Source organism: Prionailurus bengalensis, chromosome X (genome assembly GCF_016509475.1).
Source record: "Prionailurus bengalensis isolate Pbe53 chromosome X, Fcat_Pben_1.1_paternal_pri, whole genome shotgun sequence".
NCBI lineage: Eukaryota > Metazoa > Chordata > Mammalia > Carnivora > Felidae > Prionailurus > Prionailurus bengalensis.
The window spans coordinates 128,244,383-128,267,162 of record NC_057361.1 but is presented as its reverse complement, the minus strand read 5'-3'; the positions used below and the strand labels follow the sequence as shown (position 1 = coordinate 128,267,162).

The 22,780-nt window shown below is 39.1% G+C and overlaps 1 protein-coding gene across 2 annotated transcripts in view; it reads left to right on the top strand.

Moving 5' to 3' along the window:
• The window catches only part of F8 (coagulation factor VIII), a 131,574-nt gene that overhangs the window by 47,039 nt on the left and 61,755 nt on the right, over positions 1-22,780 (top strand). For both annotated transcript variants that reach the window (XM_043570610.1, XM_043570609.1), the window contains 8 exons: positions 912-980; positions 5,219-5,296; positions 6,915-7,136; positions 9,177-9,438; positions 9,719-9,890; positions 11,129-11,222; positions 16,277-16,491; positions 18,647-18,797. In XM_043570610.1, the coding sequence (XP_043426545.1) occupies positions 912-980; positions 5,219-5,296; positions 6,915-7,136; positions 9,177-9,438; positions 9,719-9,890; positions 11,129-11,222; positions 16,277-16,491; positions 18,647-18,797 (1,263 nt within the window). The remainder of the gene's footprint in view (positions 1-911; positions 981-5,218; positions 5,297-6,914; positions 7,137-9,176; positions 9,439-9,718; positions 9,891-11,128; positions 11,223-16,276; positions 16,492-18,646; positions 18,798-22,780) is intronic.

The window sequence follows — 22,780 nt, the reverse complement described above, 5'->3', positions numbered from 1 at the left end:
AAGGAAAAATGAAAATGTCTTAAACAAATATCTTCCTGCTTAAAGAAGCCTGGTAAGAAAACTTCCCAATCAAATGAAGAAATATAATGCTAACAAAGACAACTGACAAATTCAATAATTAAAGCATGAAGCAAGTTCATTTGTTACATTAACAACTTTAAATATTGATATACATGGTGTTGATTTAAATTGTGATTATAGGTGTTTTTTTTTTAATTTTTTTTTTCAACGTTTATTTATTTTTGGGACAGAGAGAGACAGAGCATGAACGGGGGAGGGGCAGAGAGAGAGGGAGACACAGAATCGGAAACAGGCTCCAGGCTCCGAGCCATCAGCCCAGAGCCTGACGCGGGGCTCGAACTCACGGACCGCGAGATCGTGACCTGGCTGAAGTCGGACGCTTAACCGACTGCGCCACCCAGGCGCCCCTATAGGTGTTTATTATTGATAATTATTATTTTGGTCATAATGCTTTGTGTATTTACAATTGCATAAGTTAAAAAAGTTAAAAGTATAATAGAAACTATATTAATTGCCTGTGTGCACAGTTTCTATGAACAGTATTTACAGTTTTTATAATTTTTCTTTTTCTCTTTTCTGTTAGTTCTGAACACATACATATTTATGAAATATGATTATATGGACTTGTATTTTGTATGTCTCTTTAATTTCATTTTCTCAGTAATTTGTTTTTCCTATGTTTTACAAAAGTACTGGTCTGGAACAAATTTGAAATGAAAAAAAAAGTGCTTTACCCCAAACAGTTTTACAAAAACTGGTACAGAAGGCCTGACACCAAGAAGCAATACTATGTAAAGTTAACAGGAGACCAAGAGACAAAGCAGCTATTCGTGCTGATTTCCTGTGATAAGATTTGTAATAGAAGACAAATATTCTCACTTCTTTTTCAGGAAGTCTGGCTGAAGAAAGGACACAGACCTTGCATGAATTTGTACTCCTGTTTGCTGTATTTGATGAAGGTGAGTGAGCCGCAGTCTGAATCCTGAGCTCCTGAAACAAATCACATATATTAATTTAATCTGGTACTCGAGAATGAGGGCTGCTATTGTCCAGATTATAGAAAGATCATAAACTATTGTTCAGGAATGAAAGAGATGGGGAGAAAACTGAATTTCAAGAAAAAATACAACCTGAGTTTCATTAAATCCATCAACAGAGACTTCTAGTTCTAACTTTAAATACCTCTTCCTTTTTTAGAAAATTTTATGTATTTTTTATTTAAAATTTAAAAACATTTTTAATTGAAGTATAGTTGACATATATTAAATTAGTTTCAGGTATACAGCATAGTGATTCACCTATATACATTATGAAATGCTCACCATGATGAGTGCATTGCAGGAGTATTGACTATATTCCCTGTGCTGTACTTTTCATCCCTGTGACCTATTTATTTTATAACTGGAATTTTGTATCTGTTAACCTCCTTCACCCATTTACCCATCCCTGTACCCTCTTCTGTCAACCACGAGTTTGTTCTCTGTGTCTGTGGGTCTGTTTCTGCTTTGTTTGTTTTGTTTTTTAGATTCTACATAAAAGTGAACCCATATAGTATAGTATTTCTCTTTCTCTGTCTAACTTATTTCGCTTAACATAACTGAAATACTCTCTAGGTCCATCCATGTTGCTGCAAAAAGGCAAGATCTCCGTCTTTTTTATGGCCAAGTTTTATATATCATGTGTGTGTGTGTATACACATGTGCATATATATGTGTGTGGGTATACACACATATATATATACACACACATGTACACCCATACACATACGTGTATATATATATGCATACATACATACATACCACATCTTCTTTATCCAGTCATGTATGAGTCTATACTTGGGAACATAGGGGTGCATGTATCCCATCAAGTTAGTGTTTTTGAATTCTTTGGGTAATACCCAGAAGTGGAATTACTGGATCATAGGGCAGTTCGATGTTTCACTTGTTGAGGAACCTCTACGCTGTTTTCCAGAGTGGCTGCAGCAGTTTGCATTCCCGCCAGCAGTGTAACAGGGTTTCTTTGTCTCTACATCATCACCAGCACTTGTTATTTCTTGTCTTTTTGATGTGATTACACTTTTCGTTTGTATTTCCCTGATGATTAGTATTTTTTTTAATTTTTAATGTTTATTTTTGAGAGAGAGAGAGAGAGAGAGAGTGTGAGCAGGGGAAGGTCAGAGAAAGAGGGGGGACACAGAATCCGAAGCAGGCTTGAGGCTCTGAGCTGTCAGCACAAAGCCTGACACGGGGCTCAAACTCAAACTGTGAGATCATGACCTGAGCCAAAGCCAGACACCCAACCGACTGAGCCACCCAGGCGCCCCTTTGATGATTAGTAATTTTAAGCATCTTTTCATGTGTCTTTTAAAGGAAATGTTCGTAAAAGTGCATATTTAAGGGGTACAACATGATGATTTGATATACAGAAGATAATAAAGTGATTACTATAGTCAAGGTGATCAACACATCCATCTCCTCACATAGTTACTATTTTGTGTGTGTGATGAGTGCACCTGTAATCTACTCTCTTAGCATATTTTCAGTGTCCGATACAGTATTATTAAGTATAGTTATCATGCCTGTACATTAGATCCCTGGAACTTATTCATCCTAAAACTGAAATTTTGTAGCCTTTAGCCAACATTTCCCCATTTCCCCCACATCTCTGCTCTTGGCAAGCAGCATTGACTGTCTGCTTCTAGGAGTATACCCTCTCTTATCTTCCTTTCTTACTTTTCAATACCTTTGCAAATTACTTAACCTCTCTGTGTCTCAATTTTCTTAAGTTTAAAATCGAAATAATAGTACTTTTTTCATAGGATAGTTGTGAGGATTATGTAAGTGATTTCAATTAAGTAACTTAGAACATTATGTGGCACAGAGTAGGTCCTCAGTAGTATCAGAACGTTTGCTACCTCCTCCTGCTAATAGAGCCATTATCCTCCTACACAGCTTCTTCTGAACTGAGGACCTCATCATCTCTCTCCTGACTAGTTTCCCTGTCTTCTCCTGTCCCCTGACGTTCCATTGTTACTGATGATGTGTCTAGCCTCACTGGGCCCCTCTTCCTGCCTCACTGTGCAGATGCTGGCCACGCTGAACACATTTTATATTGCCCTGCAACATGCCCTGTGTTTTCTTGCATCCAGATCCTTGTTGACGCTTGTGTCCTCTGCCTAGAAAGCCTGTCTGCACCTTCACACCAAGTGAAGATTTTCCTTTTCCTTCCAGTCTGGGTTAGATGCCTGTTTATATATTTCCACAGTTTTTTAAATGTTTACTTATTTTTGAGAGAGAGAGAAAGAGAGAGAGAGAGAACGAGCAGGGGATGGTCAGAAAGAGAGGAAGACACAGAATCTGAAGCAGGCTCCAGACTCTGAGCTGTCAGCACAGAGCCTGATGCGGGGCTTGAACCCACGGACCGTGGGATCATGAACTGAGCCAAAGTTGGATGTTTAACCAACTGAGCCACCCATGGGACCCTCCACAGTTTTTTTTTTAATGCATCAGCAAGTTTATTTACAAATGCAGTTGAACAGGAAGGCTTAATAGGTCCTGGAGAAAACTTTTGGTATACAAACCCTGATGATTTTGTATTAATGACAATTCTGGTGAAGAAAATAGAGATCCCCTCATCAAGAAAATAAAATGTCATGTATGCTAAAAAAAATTTTTTTTTTAAATTTTTTTTTTCAACGTTTATTTATTTTTGGGACAGAGAGAGAGACAGAGCATGAACGGGGGAGGGGCAGAGAGAGAGGGAGACACAGAATCGGAAACAGGCTCCAGGCTCTGAGCCATCAGCCCAGAGCCCGACGCGGGGCTCGAACTCACGGACCGTGAGATCGTGACCTGGCTGAAGTCGGACGCCTAACCAACTGCGCCACCCAGGCGCCCTAAAAAAATTTTTTTAAAGCACAATATTACATAGATGAAATGAAGGATACAGAAAGCAAATTTGTGAGTAGATTTTAGTAAATTGTCTTTATGGTTCTGCATTAATTTAGTATACATTACAATAAACAGAGCAAATGCAACTATGTATTTATATTAGCTACTTCAAATAATATTTCACAACCTTTTTTGAAAAAAACAATAAAATAATCATCTTCAAAACACCACTAGAAAGTCAAACAAAGGAGTTTCCTCCTTATCATACTAAATCATCATTGCCTGATACTTTGATATTATATCCCTTCCCTTTCAGGTGAAGTGAAGTTTCTTCTCTCTGGTTTTGTAAAAGCCTGTTCTCATCTCTATGACGTTACTCTTCACTTATAATTGCTGGCTTCTCTATTTAGGCTAAATTGTAAGCACTTTGAAGGCAGAGTGTCTTCTCTGTCCGCAGTGCCTGGCACTCAGAAGTGCTCAGTAAATGCGTTTGGATGAATGAAGAAATTAGTAGATGAACAGATAAATGAACTTAGGAGAATTACCCACAAAGGCTGGGTGCTTCAGAAAGTTTCAGTATTAGCTGCTAGTCCTTTATACAAAGGGGCAACTTCAGGGAGATGGCTGTGCCATGATAATATTTACAGTGCTTTCACTCATTAATTTCAGAGGGGAGGTGGGCAAGCTTTCAGGTTTTTGGGTTTTCATTACTACAACCTGAATGAAGCAATTAGGACAGGGACAGGGACTGAGAGTCCTTTTCTACGATGATTTTCATCTGCTCCTTTTTAAAATTTTTTTAACGTTTATTTATTTTAGAGAGACAGAGCACAAGCAGGGGAGAGGGAGAGAGAAGGGTAGACACAGCATCCGAAGCAGGCTCTAGGCTCTGAGCTGTCAGCACAGAGCATGACGTGGGGCTGGAACCCACGAACCACGAGATCATGACCTGAGGCAAAGTCGGATGCTTAACTGTAACCAAGGGAGCCACCCAGGCACCCCTGTCTGCTCCCTTTCAAATAAGTCAGTGAATGAATAGAGTGAAATCCTCATGGCACAAACTAACCAATATTCTCCCTTCTCGTTATCACTTGTCATCATCCCTTCCCATCTACTGTCAGACAAATATAAGGAGAGACCATCAATTTGAGCAAGAAATGTCTGCCTTTTAGTAATTGTCTTCTCCCTTTTTCTTACTGATTGGGGGCAAAGACTGCTCACAGCATGGGACGGAGGGAAGGAGAAATGGAGCGTCATTCGTGAGACAGACACTGAGCTAGCCTTGTATTTGCCTCCTCTCTCCTCAGGAAAAAGCTGGCACTCATCTGCTCAGGCCCAGCATGAAATGCACACGGTCAACGGCTATGTCAACAGGTCTCTGCCAGGTATGTCCATTTGTGCTCAAGAATCCTCAGGATCTTCCTCACTTACCACCACAGCTCTCTCCTCTGGTTGTCTTCAGACAGCTCCATATGCCCAGAGGAAAGCCCACTGAATTCTGGTGTCTGGTGGGGTCTTAAACTGAAGTGGCTGATTCTTTTTCCAGTCACCTAAAAATGAAGGCCTGCCCATGTACACAGAGCTCACAGATTTCTCTTTCCTTTTGCTTAAAATAGATGGGGCCAAGGATGAACAAATATTTAAGGAAAGCCTGAAATATGAAGGGGTTTTGCAGAGATAAATAAAATAATAATCCCAGAAGAAAAAGAGATAATCCTTAGAACTGAACAAAACTTGTCAAAAGGTCTACTTAGTATTTTCATAAAGATTCAAGAAGATACTGCATCAATAAAGTAATAATGGGATTTTATGAAAAAGAAATAACCAAATAAGGGTATACTCACAAAAATGATGAATATGGTTTTCAAAATACAAACTCAATAGAAGGCAGTTAGAATAGAGAAAATCTCCCAGAAATGAAAATGAAAAGAGATTGAGAATACAGTTTAAAACAGATTTCAGAAATCAAAAAAATGATAGATGAAAGTATTTGAGTCCTCATATAAAAATTTCCCAGTAGCATAATATTTAAAAAGACTCCCACAAAAAATTATGATTGTGGAATTTCAGAGAACAAAGAGAAGATGTTTAAGCTTCCCCTGGGACAAACAGGTCACAAACAAAAGCAAGAAACTTAAATTGGCAATACCATTCAGGGCTTTCTAGGACTTACTAGAGAGTTGGGACTTGACACAGAGACAAGAGATAATGGTAGCTAGCTTGGATTAAGATGGTGGGGATAGTGATGATGGTGAAAAATAGATATATTTGGAAGATTCGGGCGCCAAAATACGAGAAAATTGTGCCCTAGTAGTTAACAGTGTGAGTCTAAGCATACGGCTGCTTGGGTTCCAATCTGAGCAAGTTAATTAACCTCTCTGGGCATTGGTTTCCTCTCCTGATAACAAAAGTTTCTACATTCATATGGTTACTGGAGGGAGTGAATGAGTTACTTGTAAAATAGTTTGGATAGTGTTTGGTATAAAATAAGTGCTCAGTAAATATTAGTGTTATTAATTATATTGCCATAACTGTTATCAGGTTGGATGTGAGAAGTGAGCGTAGTAAAAAGAATAATTTTGATATTTTTCAAGGAGAAAATATTGGTCAATAAGAGAATAAGGGCTAGGGGTGAATCCTAGGTGATCTGTAATTTACTGAGAAGTCAGGAAAGGAGACAAGGAGCTGTCTAAACAACAGGGGAACAAAGACCAGAGAGGTGTTGGCACAGAGATCGAGGGAGGAAGAGAATTTCAAGAAGGAATGAATGGTCAACAAGTGCAGGTGGCTGAAAATGGTCCATTGGATTTAGCAGCATGGCACTCACTGGTGGGTGACCTTGGCGAGAGCTGTTGGTTTGGCAGTATCCTAGCCTCCTTGGAAAGTTTTATTCCAAGTCAGTAATAAAATTTGAAGGTCAGTTTGTCCATCCTATCCTAGACAGCATTTTCCCTTTCAAATTCTCTACTTGCTGACCATAACTATCTTATTTCTACTTTATAGGTCTGACTGGATGCCACAAGAAATCAGTCTATTGGCATGTGATTGGAATGGGCACCACTCCCGAAGTGCACTCAATTTTTCTTGAAGGTCACACATTTCTCATCAGAAACCACCGCCAGGCCTCCTTGGAGATCTCACCAATAACTTTCCTCACTGCTCAGACATTCCTGATGGACCTTGGCCAATTTCTACTGTTTTGTCACATCTCTTCCCACCAGCATGGTAATATCTGTTGATCTTAAAAATTAGTACTATACATATTCAGCTCTTCTTTTAGTGTCCACTGTCCAGTATAAGATTATGTTAGAACTCAACTGAGGTGCCCTAGTTGTCAGTTTTCAGAGTAAAGATTTCACCTTGAACGTAAGAGGGCTTGAGTGTTAGTAGTACTGGTGAATTTTTAGTCTAAATGACTATGATAGAGGGAGGGGAGATATTTTAGGAATGAATGCTGTGGTGAAAGGGAGGAAGACAGTACAGTATTGGTTTCCCAGCCTGATCCCATTGACTAGGCCTCAATACCATGGAGAGAGACATTGCAGGTCATAGCCGAAGAGATGTTTTATGAGAAATGTAAGGAAATAAGTCACCTAGGTTGTAGGATAGCAGTAGTGATGCCGAGAGCAGTAAATAGCAAAGACAAGACGATACTGCAGTTCTCAGCATGAAAGCCCACACTCCTGGTGTACACGGAGGTGCTCTGTTAGCACCTGGTAGGAGGTGACACGCTGCGGGTGGAAGTTGCCAAGCATAGGTGACACACCACATGAGGTTTTCGAAGACGTCTTGATGAGGACTTTGCGAAGGGCCAAAGGTCCCATCTAAGTGAGTTGGGGCAACAGTGCTTACACTTTCAAATTATTGTTAATGTAACCTCATTGGGAGCTACAGCCTGTGAAAATTCATATAACACGATCATCCCACCCCCATTTGCCGTCTTGTGTGTTTACTCCACTAACTCCTCAACTTGCATCAATGTAACATCACTCCTTGCCTAGTCTCCTCTTGTGGCTATTGAGGGCTGTTGGAGAAACATGTTGAGGAGGCCTAATGTTTCATGTCTAACAGCACTCAGCACTCGTTTGTTCCTACCACTCTTGTATTAATGCTCTCTTCAGATTCCTTGTTTGCCTTGGAGAAGAGATTGGATCTTGCCACACTTCCACTATTTCCCCCTTATGTTCAGTGAGTGGCCTTGTCTATAGTCCTTTATAATGATGAAGAATGGGACCTCTTTTCCCCATCTGTTACATCATGTTTGGGGGACTTTTGATAAGACATTAGGGGGCAAAGGATATCCTACTGGGCAAACAACAGGAATAGGTTATTTATTTGTATGCAGGTTGGTCACTATCTACTTTGAAGGGTTTATGTTTTGTTTTATTATTTTGACTTGTTTCCACTGATTTTAATCCACATTTTGCAGAAAAATGCTTTGTCTTGTTGGAACTCAGATAAAACTTTTCATCTGTAGACCTAGAATAAATAACGTTTGAAGCCACATGAACTAGTTTAAAGACTAGCTGTCTGCCGCTCCTGAGAGCTACCCTGTTCCCCATCACCCAGTAAACAGGCCCCCCTTCTTTGGAGTGAGCTTCAGAACAGCCTGTGGCATAGACTGGGAAGGAGGTATTGCCATCCACATTTTTAAAGCCAGAGATGAGATTGCTTTAGGGCTCACAACTAGTCACAGACAGACATGCTCTTAAAATATATGACATATTTCCTTAGCTCTGAGTTGTACCTTTCCATGTTTTTATGAACTTGGAATGTTTCTTGAAATTTATATCTATACTGACATTTTTCCTGATAAACTTATTAAATCGGTGGTTTGTATCATGATTCAATGGAATACATATAGAAATCATAGGTAACTGGAGGAGTGGGGAGTTGGCCTGACCTAGGCAACCACATGCTGAAAATACTCAGTGTGTCAAGTCTGCTCGTTTATAATTTGGGAGTTGGAGAGTGATAGGCTCAGAGCCAATACCACAAGGGAAATATTCATATATATTGTAAGAGCAAATGAGTGAGTGTTGGAAAAGGGATAAAACATAGATTGGAGGAGAGTCTGGCTGAAGGGAAACAGTGAGTGCAAAGACCATATAGGAAGAAAGCAACAAGGAACAGCTATGGGGGAGGTAATCCCTGTAGGAGAGTGGCAAAGAAGAGTACTGGCATGAAGAAGAAAACACTTAGGAGAGGGTCTTGAAGGCCAGAGTCTTGTAGGAATCTGACATTGTTTGATTTGTCTGACTCCAGATGGCATGGAAGCTTATGTCAAAGTAGATAGCTGCCCAGAGGAACCCCAGCTACGGATGAAAACTAACGAAAAAGAGGAAGATTATGATGATGATCTTTATGATTCTGACATGGACATGGTTAGGTTTGATGGCGACAGCCCTTCTCCCTTTATTCAAATCCGCTCAGTTGCCAAGAAGCATCCTAAAACTTGGATCCACTATATTGCCGCCGAAGAGGAGGACTGGGACTATGCTCCCTCGGCCCCCACCCCCATTGACAGGTAAGCACCTTTGACTCTTGGTATGAACTCTTCCTCATTTTCAAAAAGTTCTTCCCAATTATTCAAAACAACAAATCCTCAAGCCATGGTTGGGATTAAGTACAGATATGGAATCAAATAATATAGCCCTATTAACATAGCTAAGTATCAGGGATACTTGTATTTTTCTCCCTCCTTCCCTTGATTAAATCTCATGAGCTGTTTTAGAGCTGGATTTTAGCCACCTGTCCCTACCTAGAACTCTGCATCCCAACGTGTCATCTATTTGTGTCTCATGCAGAAGTTATAAACATCTATATTTGAACAGTGGTCCTCAGCGGATTGGTAGGAAGTACAAAAAAGTTCGATTTATGGCATACACAGATGAAACATTTAAGACTCGTGAAGCTATTCAGTATGAATCAGGAATCCTAGGACCTTTACTTTATGGAGAAGTTGGAGACACACTGTTGGTAAGTTGAGGAGGAGATACAAGGTTGGGTCAGAAGACAAAGTCTGGAGAATTTTGAGTATCTAAAAGCTTCATAATTTAGCCTTGTCTCCAATGGATATGATCATCTAAAAATCATAAATGTTACACAGATAAATGTGGACTATAAATTTGTTTTAAAAATATGAGTATATTGGGGCACCTGGGTGGCTTAGTCAGTTAAGTGACTATTCTGTTCCAAAAGGAAGTTTTCATAATGGAAGATGCTGCAGCCTTATTGTGTAGTAGTACAACAGAAGAGATGTTGTCATTAGATAGGAGGTGATTTTCGCAGGAGGGAATGTGGCCATATATGCACATAGGTGGGTAGATTTGATGGCGGGAGGGTGAGTACTCTCTTTTCTCAGTGAAAACAGAAGCACTTGACAGTGAGAATCTGGAAACAGATATTAGTCAACTAAGTAAGTGGGAAGGTGAATTTCTAGGAAAACCTAACAGTAATGAAGTTTTAGGGTGATGGTGGGGTGGTCCAGAGCTTATGGCCAAGAAAATTCTTGAAGGCGCCTTTGGTGCAAAAATGTGACTTTATTAAAGCATGTGGACAGGACCTGTGGGCAGGAAGAGCTGCACTGGGGTTGTAATGGGTAACTGATTATATACCCTCAGGTTCGGTGGGGGTAAGGGATAGAGTAAGTCTCTAAGAAATTTTGGAAACAAGGTTTCCAGGACCTTAAGGGGCTAGCTGTTGCTAGGGAAACTCCATTTATTATCGTTTAGTAGTCATGAGACCCTTCATATGTATATCAGGGGGCCCTAAGCTAGGGGAATGATTGCCAGCATATATCCTGGGGCAGTTGAGAGTGCTGTCATCCTAGTCGTCCCTGCTCATTCAGTGAAGAATTTTATCACCTGAGTCACTGTTTTCCTCTCAGCTGTTGGGGAACTAGGGCCCAAATGGTGGGAAAAGGCTGAGAAGAAGCAGTGTCCTCAGCAGACATTCAATTTCAATTAGTTTGAGAAGGTGCAAAGAATACTTCCTGAACAAGTGAAATAACTGTAAAGAAATGGAAAGGGGCCTTTAGTGAAAAAGCTAAGTGACTATCTGAGCAGTTATACAGAAAGAACAAATGTTTTGAGCTTTATGTGGGCTCAAACCCCTACAGTATGGACATAAGGCAGCTTTTGTCTTCTGGAGATGGGCCACACTGGTTGATCCTGGCCCTTTTAAGACTTGGTCTTTTATTTCACTTTTACTTGCAGATTATATTTAAAAATCAAGCAAGCCGACCATATAACATCTACCCTCATGGAATCACTGACGTCAGTCCTTTGTACTCAGGGAGATTGCCTAAAGGTAAGTGTCACCTCAGTCACCTAAGTTCGCTTACCTGTAGATATGGATGAGGTCATAGCCTCAACAGCACTAACATTATACTGGCCTTCGCCCCAGCTGCTATGTATGATGTAGACACATCTATCACCCCCCTATCCTGTATGCTATAATTTCCATATGGACTACATCTATATACTTACCAATACACATAAGAAAATGCTATAATTTTTTGCTTTAAATGGTCATATGTAGTTTTAGACAATTATGAGGAAAAAATATTCCTTCATATTTACCTATTTACTATTACCAATGCAGCACTTCCATTCAGATCACTTCTCTTCAATCTGAAGAATTTCCTTTAGCATTCCTTATGGTGCAAGTATGCTGGAAATAGATTCTCATTTTATCTTATTTGAAAATGTCTTTATTTTGTCTTCACTTTTGAAGGCTAATTTTGCCGGACATAGAATTCTGGGTTCAGAGGTGTTTTTTTTTTCCTTTTAGTACTTTCCAAATATTATTTGACAATCTTCTGGCATTCGTAATAGCTGAGTTTTGATTCCATTGAATTATTCTTCCCCTGGAGGTTATTTTTCTCTGGCTGTGATTTTCTTCATATTTATCCTGTTTGGGGTTTACTGATCTTCCAGGATCTGTACATTTGTTTTTACAAATTTGGAAAGATTGTGGTCATTATTTCTTTAAATAAATTTTTTACCATATTCTCTATCCCCTTTCCCAGGTCTCTAATTACAAGAATGTTTGACCTCTTGGTGTTGTCCTACATACCTTAATGTTTTCATCATATTTTTTTCTTTCTCCCTCTCATCTGTAGGTTGGATAGTTTCTATTGACCTATCTTGAAGTTCACTGACCTCAAACTGGAATTTCTAAGTCACAGTATACATATTTTTATTTTTAATAGATAGCCAGACTTTTGCCCCCAAATAAAGTTATAATTCACAGTCCTACCAGTCATATATGAAAGTGTAATTTCCCACATTATTGATATCTAGACATGGACAGTTTTTAAAAATCCTGCCAATCTTGTGGGTGAAAAGAGGTGTCTCAATGTTTTTTAAATTTTATTTTTAAATTTTAATTCCAGTATAGTTAAGAGTGTAATCTTAGTTTCAGGTTTACTATATAGTGATTCAACACTTCTATACAACACCTGGTGCTCATCACGACAAGTGCACTCCTTAATCCCCATCACCTACTTCACCTATCCCTCTATCCAACTACCCTCTGGTAACCATCAGTCTGTTCTCTATGGTTGAGTCTGTTTCTTGGTTTCTCTCCCTCTCTTTTTCACTTTGCTCTTTTGTTTTGTTTCTTAGATTCCACATATGAGTGAAATCATATGGTATTTGTCTCTGAATGACTTTTTTCATTTAACATTATATACTCTCTAGCTCCATTCATGTCATTGAAAATGGCAAGATTTCATTCCTTTTTATGGCTGAGTGATAATTCATTGTGTGTGTGTGTGTGTGTGTGTGTGTGTGTGTGTACCACATCTTCTTTATTCATTCATTTAATTGATGGGCACTTGGGTTGCATCCATATCTTAACTATTGTAAATAATGCTGCAATAAACATAGGGGTGCATATATCTTCCAATTAGTGTTTTCATTTTCTTTGGGTAAATACACAGTAGTGGAATGACTGGATCATATGGTAATTCCATTTTTAACTTTTTGAGGAATTTCCATACTGTTTTCTACAGTAGCTATGCCACTTTGTATTCCCACCAACAGTACATGAGAGTTCCTTTCTCTCCGTATCCTCGCCAATACTTACTGTTTCCTGTGTTTTTTTATTCAGCCTCAGGCAAGGGAAACAAAAGCGAAACAACTGTTGGAACTACATCAAAATAAAAAGTTTCTGCACATCAAAGGAAACCATCAACAAAACAAAAAGACAACCTACTGAATGGGACAAGATATTTGCAAATGATATACCCAATAAGGGGTTAATATCCAAAACATATAAAGAACTTCTACAACTCAACACCAAAAATATAAATAATACAATTTAAAAAAATGGGGGGCGCCTGGGTGGCGCAGTCGGTTAAGCGTCCGACTTCAGCCAGGTCACGATCTCGCGGTCCGGGAGTTTGAGCCCCGCGTCGGGCTCTGGGCTGATGGCTCAGAGCCTGGAGCCTGTTTCCGATTCTGTGTCTCCCTCTGTCTCTCTGCCCCTCCCCCGTTCATGCTCTGTCTCTCTCTGTCCCAAAAAATAAAAATAAAAAAAATAAAAAAAAAATGGGCAGAGAACCTGAGTAGACATTTTTTCAAAGAATGGACATACAGATGGCCAACAGACACATGAAAAGATGCTCAACATCACTAATCATCAGGAAAATGCAAATCAAAACCAAAATGAGATATCACCTTATATCTTAGAAGGGCTAAAATAAAAAAGATGAAAAATAACAAGTGTTGGAGAGGATGTAGAGAAAAAGGAACCCACATATACTATTAGTTAGGAATGTAAATTGGTACAGCCACTGTGGAAAACAGTGTGGAGGTTCCTCAAAAAATTTAAAATTGAAACACCATATAATCTAATAATTCCACTATTGAGTATCTACACAAAGGCAATGAAAACACTAATTTGAAAAGATATATGTACTCCTATGTTTGTTGCAGCATTATTTGGATACCACATCTCTTTATACAATATGTGAGTTAAAACTTCAGTGAGCAGGGGCGCCTGGGTGGCTCAGTCAGTTAAGAGTCCCACTTCGGCTCAGGTCATGATCTCTCCATTCCTGAATTCAAGCCCCACGTCAGGCTCTGTGCTAACAGCTCAGAGCCTGGAGCCTGCTTTGGATTCTGTGTCTCCCTCTCTTTCTGCTCCTCCCCCACTGATGCTCTGTCTCTCTGTCTCAAAAATAAATAAACATAGAAAAAACTTCAGTGAGCAGTCCTTTGGAATATATTCAGGCCTGAAATTCTCAGAGTCAACTGGATTACCAACTGTAGCTTACCACTGTGGTTTTGATGTCTCTATTTCTTTAAGCACTTGGTATTTTTTTCTTCTTCATAGATTTTCAGTTATTTATTATAAACATTTAATAATATCTATTCTATGTAATGGTGGACAGACCTGTTCATTTCTTTTTTAAAATTTTTTTAACACTTATTTATTTTAGAGAGACAGAGCATGATTGGGGGTGGGGCAGAGAGAGAGGGAGACACACAATCTGAAACAGGGTCCAGGCTCTGAACTGTCAGCACAGAGCGCAATGTGGGGCTTGAACCCACGAACCACGAGATCATAACCTGAGCCGAAGTCGGACGCTCAACCGACTGAGCCACCCACCCAGGTGCCCCAGACCTGTTAAGTTCTTTTTTTCACTTTTTAAAGTTTTTATTTTAATTCTTGTTAGTTAACATACACTGTTATATTAGTTTCAGGTGTACAATTTAGTGATTCAACACTTCCATACATCACCCAGCACTCATACGACAGGTGCACTTCATAATCCCCATCACCTATTTCATCCATCCCCTCCCCTCCCCTCCCCTCTGGTAACCATCAGTTTGTTCTCTGTAGTTAAGAGTCTGTTTCTCTCTCTCTCTCTCTCTCTCTCTCTCTCTCTCTCTCTCTCTCTTCCCCTATTTTTTTTTTGTTTTCTTAAATTCCACATTTGAGTAAAACCATATGGTATTTGTCTTTTTCTGACTTATTTCACTTAGCATAATACTCTCTAGCTCCATCCATCTCTTTGCAAGTGGCAAGACTTCATTTTTTTATACCTGAATAATATTACATTTTACACACACACACACACACACACACACACACACACACATGCACACATCACATCTTCTTTATCCATTCATCTATCAGTGGACACTTGGGCTACTTTCATATCTTGGCAATTGTCAATAATGCTGCTATAAACATAGGGGTGCATGTATTCCTTTGAATTAGTGTTTTGTATCCTTTGGGTAAATGCCCGGTAGTGCAACTGTTGGATCATAGGGTAGTTCTATTTTTATTTTTTGAAGAACCTCCATACTGTTTTCCAGGGTGGCTGCACCAGTTTGCATTTGCACCAACAGTGCAAGAGGGCTCCTCTTTCTCTACCTCCTCTCCAACACCCATTATTTCTTTTCTTTTTGATACTAGCCATTCTGACAGGTGTAAGGTGGTATCTGAATGTGGTTTTGATTTGTATTTCACTGATAATGAGTGATGTTGAGCATCTTTTCATGTGTCTGTTGGCCATCTGGATGTTTTCTTTGGAGAAGTGTCTATTCATGTCTTCTGTCCATTTTTTAATTGGATGATTCACTTTTTGGCTGTTGAGTTTGATAAGTTCTTTATAGATTTTGTATACTAACCCCTTATCTGTTAAATCATTTGCAAATATCTTCTCCCATTGCATCAATTGTCTTTTCGTTTTGTTGAGTGTTTCCTTTGCTGTACAGAAGCTTTTTAATCTTGATGAGGTCCCAACAGTCCATTTTTTATTTCATCTCTTTGCCTCAGAGAACTTACCTAGAAGAAAGTTGCTATGGCCAATGTCAAAGAGTTTACTGCCTGTCCTCTCTTCTAGGATTTTTATAGGCTTCAGGTCTCACATTTAGCTCTTTAGTCTATTTTGAATTTATTTTTTGTGTCTGGTGTAAGAAGGTGGTACAGTTTCATTGCTTTGCATGTTGCTGTCCAGGTCTCCCAACACTATTTGTTGAAGAGACAGTCTTTTTCCCATTGGATATTCTTTCCTGCTTTGTCAAAGATTAATTGACCATATAGTTGTGGGTTCATTTCTGGATGTTGTATTCTGTTCCAATGATCTATATGTCTGTTTTTGTGCCAGTACCATACTGTTTTAATCACTACAGCTTTGTAATATAACTTGAAGTCCTGGATCCACTTTTACTGTAAAACAATTGCATGAATCTTAAACTTATAATAGGTGAAAATTTAGTTTCAATTTATTAAGAAACATGGTATGTACATATAAATTTGTAGAGCCCTTGAAATAACAACATGATTTACTAAAATGTGGTTTGTTATAATCTAATCAAGAGATTTTGTGGTTTGGGTATGGATAGGTATGAAACATTTGAAAGATATGCCAATTATGCCAGGAGAGATATTCAAGTATAAATGGACAGTGACTGTAGAAGATGGGCCGACTAAATCAGATCCTCGGTGCCTGACTCGATATTACTCGAGCTTCATTAATCCAGAGAGAGATCTAGCTTCAGGACTCATTGGCCCTCTCCTCATATGCTACAAAGGATCTGTAGATCAAAGAGGAAACCAGGTAAGTTCTTCTCTTTCCGAGCCCTGGCTTTGATGGACTGATGATGAATATGAACTTCTAGATATTTGTTATACTTTCTCAGTGTATGTCCCCTAATAGCCTCCAGAAAAAACAGTAGTTTGCAATATTGGCCAATAAAAGAAATGAGCTGGATTTTTCACAGCTGTTATTGAATTTAGTTTGGTGTAATAAACTTGCCTGCTGGAGGGATAGGAGAGCCTGGGCTCTAGAATATTTCTATAATACTCATTCCCAGCCTAGAATTCCACTTTCTGGGGGTTCTTGGCCGGCTCAGTCAGAAGGGCACGTGACTTTCGGGGTCATGAGTTTGAGCCCGTCATTGGGTATAGAGATTACTTAGATAAATAAAACTTAAAAAAATTTAATTCCACTTTCTATAGGTGGTCTTGCTCATTTTTACATGCTGAGCTACCACCCATATTTAGATGCCCCACAAACGTATATCATAGTGTAGCCTTCTCCCCTGGATGTCTCATCACAGGTGACTCAAAATTAACATATGTGCAGCGTCTAGCATAGCACATGGCATGTAGTAGGGGTTCCATAAATATTTGTCGAGCAAAATACAGGAAAAGATATAAGATCTTTCAGAAATGTTGAAAATTTAGACCACTTACGCTGCTTTAAAAAAATAAGGTTGAGTTGTCTGAATAAGAAAAGCCTAATGCTTGTCAAAAACTCATTGCCTGGATCCAGAATAACTCAGTGCCATATTGCTGAGGCTTGACTACATGTCTATGTGGTTATGTAGGAAACATAGGATTTGTACTAGTCTGAGAACATTTCATTTATTTAGGGAATAAAGCATGTGAATTTTAAAACATGTGGCACACAAATCAAAGAGGCAAAAATTTGGTCAAGTACCAGCCCTGAATTTTGTTTTCATAATTATAGTTTTTCTACTAGTTTTTGGAAAAGGACTGAAATGTACCTGTATATTTTCCAGCATTCTCCCCTCAGCATTTTGGTTTCTGTAGTGCTAGGTTATGCAAATTGAAATTTACACCTACTAGTGAAGTTCACACAGTAAGTCTTAACAGATTCAGTTAACAAGTACTAACTCCTAATTTTGGTTCATATAAAAACTGCTTTTCTGAAAAGAACTTTAAAACTTTTAAACAGAAAACTTAAGGGGCACCTGGGTGGCTCTGTCAGTTAAGCATCCAACTTCGGCTCAGGTCATGATCTCACGGTTTGTGAATTCAAGCCCCGCGTTGGGCTGTGTACTGACAGCTCGGAGCCTGGAACCTGCTTCAGATTCTGTGTCTCCTCTCTCTGCCCCTCCCCCATTCGTGCTCTGTCTCTGTCTCCCCAAAATGAATAAATGTTAAAAAAATAAATAAACAGAGGGGTGCCTGGGTGGCTCAGTTGGTTAAGCGTCCCAGTTCGGCTCAGGTCATGATCTCGCGGTCCGTGAGTTTGAGCCCCACGTCGGGCTCTGTGCCAACAGCTCAGAGCCTGGAGCCTGTTCCAGATTCTGTGTCTCCCTCTCTCTCTGATCCTCCCCTGTTCATGCTCTGTCTCTCTCTGTCTCACAAATAAATAAAATAAACGTTAAAAAAATTTTTTTTAAAAATAAACAGAAAAGTTAAGATATTTGTGTTAGTTAACATTTTATGGTCCATTTTAACTTTGTTATTTGATTTCTGTTTTCTGTTTTTATTTTTTTATAGATTGGTAGCTTTGTGGAAGGACACTTGCCTGTTGGAATTTTAGGAGAGGCATTAATCTTACTTGATTTGACTAACTTGTTTAAGAAAAACACTGAATAATCACTTGAGTCTTTAAAGAATGAAAATCCTCTAATCTGAACTTGGAGGAAATGAGGCTGCAGACTGTACCAAAAAATCAGTCAGCATTTGACTTTGGGTCCAGAAGAAACTAAGTTGGTGGGTCCAGTCACCCTCTTGCCTTGAGGGCACATCTGCTCTAAACATATACTCACTGTTTGCAGCACCTGCTCCTCCCCCCAGGCCCTGGTATGTGCCATAATAGTGACCTTAGGGAGAAATGGAATTGAACCAAAGGATTCAGTATAGATATAGCACATGTATGCCATCACTTCGTGCAGACTGCTAATTCCTACCTAACAAGACTCATAGCATTTCTTTCTTTCAATATGTACAATTAACAGATGATGTCAGACAAGAGAAACGTCATCCTGTTTTCTGTATTTGATGAGAACCAAAGCTGGTACCTCGCAGAGAATATGAAGCGCTTCCTCCCGAATGCAGATGCAGTGCCGCCCCACGACCCGGAGCTCCAGGTCTCTAACATCATGCACAGTAAGTAAAGCAGCACTTGAGTCCAGTGGGTGATGGATAAAGGAAAACTGAAGCCACCAAATTGATGTCCAGATTAATTGATATGCCAGGCAAGAGTCTTATTTCCTTAAAAATTGTTACATATGAACATACACAGTTTTCTGTAAGTAAGTACATAAATGTGATCATATAATGCATACGCTTTTGTCTTTTAGAAGATATCAAGCATTCAGAGAACTTTATTCTTAAGGAATAAATCAAATAAGACATAACTTTCATTTATCCAAATATGCAAAATCCATCCTTAATATAAAATGCATGTGGGGCACTGGTAGAGCATACAACCTCTGATCTCAAGGTTGTAAGTTTGAGCCCCTCATTGGGTGTGGAGATTACTTAAAACTAAAATTGTATTTATTTATTTATGTATTTATGTATGTATTTATTTATTTATTATTTTTCTTTTTAGTGAGAGAGAGAGAGCACAAGTGAGGGAGAGAGACAAAAAGAATCTTAAGCAGGCTCCATGCTCAGTGCAGAGCCTGACATAGGGCTCAATCCCAGGACCCCGGGGTCATGACCTCAGCCAAAATCAAGAGTCAGACGCTCAACCAACTGAGCCACCCAGGTGCTCTTAAAACTAAAATTTTAAAAATTATTTTAATGCATTCAATTGGTAAGTTACACATGAACTACAAAGGGAATGCAATTTTAGACATGTAAACCCATTGCTAGCTACAGTCAAATTAATCAAGACTCTGTACATTAAAAAGAAATCTTTTTTTCTAGCTTTTTTGAGGTAGAACTGATGAATAAAAATTATATATATTTAAGGTACACAACATGATTTTTTTATGTTTATTTGGCTGCCTCCTCCCTTTTATCTCTCTATTTCCTCCCAAACTATACCTTCCCACTAAGGATTCCATATTCTAATAGCTCATGTTAAAACGTATTTTCTCTATGATTATATAACCATATATGAACACATATATATATTGTGTTAGTCTGCAAGGCCTACCCTAACCTTTAAAGGACCACAGACTGAGTGACTTCATGGCAGACGGTTACTTCATCACAGTTTTGGAGGCTAAAGATCTGACATCTGGGTGTCAGCAGAAGGGGCCTGTTGACTTGTTGATGGCCACTTTCTGTACCCTCACACGGGTCTTTCCTCTGTGCGTGCACATGTCTGGGTACAAACTTCATGTTCTTAGGGCCACCCTCAGACCTCATTTGGTGAATTACCTGTTTAAACACCTGATCTCTGAACACAGTCACATACGGAGACACTAGAGGTTAGAACTTCAACATATGAATTTGGGGAGGAGCGCAGTTCAGCCTATTACATACACACATATATGTGTGTGTTTTATACATACACACACAAGTCAGAATGGTCAACAATATATTTTAAAAATTTCAATCTCACTACAGGAAAATGCAAAATAGAATACCAATGCTGTGACACTTGCTACCTATCAGACTGGCAAAATGATAAGACAGTAACACAATTATTACTCGTGGGCTTGTGAGCACAAGGGTATGCTCATGCGATGGTAGTACACAAGTAGCACAGTATTTTGAAACAGATCTGATTGAAACCATTAAAATTAAAAATATATGCATTTGCCGTTCTGGTTCTGGTTAAGATGGAATGAGCACATTTCACCCTGTCTGTCCCACTGGATGACTGAAATTCCTTAACAGCAGATAATTGGGGAAGGAAGCTAGAAAGATTTCAAAGCACGCATATTACAAGTGAAGAAATGAATGCAGATTTAATGTAGAATATCTTTGGGTCAGGCAGGGGAGGAAAATGTGTGGCTTTGATGAAACTTGAATGCTGTAGCCCTTGCTTGTTCCATTTGGGCCAGCAATTCAAAGTGGGGAGGAATATCCCACCAAACTAGGGGAGTCTCCCCACAAACCAGGGACCTCCTTCCCTCTGTCTCCTTTCCCCTTAATACGAGGAATTAAGGTGCTGTAACTTTTTGGAAACTCAGTTTTTTGGGATTTTATTTGGGTAGGTTTGGGGGTCCACACCATTTCTATCCCCTGGGGAAGACACAATGAGGGAGAAAGTAAACGGGGAGGAAACCTCTCCTTTCCCACCTTCGCCTTTAGCTTCTTGAAAATGGACCCCTGGGGAACAAATATGCCAGGTTTTATTTTTAAAAACTTAGAAACAATCAAAATGTCCCACAGTAGGCAAATGGTTAAACAAACTGTGGTACATCCACACACTTGAATACTCAGCAATAAAACAGAATGAACATTGATACACAAAACATGAATGAACCCCGAAGGCATTAAGCTGAGTGATAATATCCAGTCACAAAAGGTGGCATACTGTGTTATTTCATTTACAAGGGCATTCTGGGGAAGGATGGAAAATAGAATAGTGGTTGTCAGAGCTTGGGTGGAGCTGGAGCTTGATTCTTTGCAATGAACGGCTCCGGTACAATGGAGTTTTCCGTGTTGAATGAGATGTTCTGTATCCTGATTGTCCTCGTGGCTACACACATTGGTGTATGTGCTGAAACTCACAGAACTGTGCTCCAAATAAGAACCAATTTTACTATGTAAATTTTTAGAATTAAATATATATACCTTTTGATCCAACATTCCTACTGCTGGGATATATCTCATGGGAGTAAAACACCAGTACATAAGGACAGATGTACAGGGATGTATTGTAGCAGTGTTTATAGTGCCTAAAACAAATAAACTAAAGTCAAAGGTAATGCCTATCATTAGAGGGATGTTTCAATATATTGTGGCACACCCATAATATGAAATATCATGAAGCCATTAAAAAGAATGGATCAGAGCTGTACCCAGCTACTTAAAGCAATTTCTGTTAAGTATTGTTGAATAACCTAATGTAGATGCAGAAAAAGTATATGTCATATGACCTCATTTTTGTAAAGTAAATAATGACCACAAGAGAGAAAGCATAGACATGTATATATATATATATATATATATATATATATATATATATGTATATGTAGAGAGTGATATGTTTTCAAGGCAATGTGATATGTTCTAATCATTCTGGGCTAGGGCTCTTTCCTCAGTATTTCTTTTTTTTTTTTTTTTAATTTTTTTTTCAACGTTTATTTTTGGGACAGAGAGAGACAGAGCATGAATGGGGGAGGGGCAGAGAGAGAGGGAGACACAGAATCAGAAACAGGCTCCAGGCTCTGAGCCATCAGCCCAGAGCCTGACGCGGGGCTCGAACTCCCGGACCGCGAGATCGTGACCTGGCTGAAGTCGGACGCTTAACCGACTGCGCCACCCAGGCGCCCCTTTCCTCAGTATTTCTAATCATATCTCTATCACTTTATTCCCACTTTGTTTCAAAAACAAAACTATGTAAGTTATGTCAAGAAAATGTGGCAATACAAGTCTAGAGAAGGAATACATGTTCTACTTTTTCAAGTCCAATCTGACCATCTCTCTCCTACGGGGGGCATGTAGCCCATTGCATGGGATTTATTGGTACTATCGGATTTTGTGTTTCCTATTTTTTCTGAATTTTTCATTTTTTTCTCCTTTGTTGCTTTTTTGATTAAGCTATTTTTAAACTCCATCTTTTTCCTTTACTATTTTGGAAGTTATGCACACTTCTATTTACTTTTGGGGACAATTGCTCTTTAAGTTTTATTTATTTGATAGAGGGGGGAGGGGCAGAGAGAGAGGGACAGAAAATCCCAAGCAGGCTCCACGCTCTCAGCTGTTAGATGCATGGCTCAAACCCATGAACCATGAGATCATGACCTGAGCCAAAACCAAGAGTCAGACACTCTACCAATTGAGCCACCCAGGTGCCCCTGGGGAGGATTACTCTTAAAATACTGCCCTTCATACAAAGTCTGAGGTTGTTCTTTGCCTTGTTTCATTTCCAGATATTCCAGAAATATAATTGACATATAACATTGTATAAGTTTAAGGTGAAAACATGTTTATTTGATATACTTATATATTGCAAAATGATC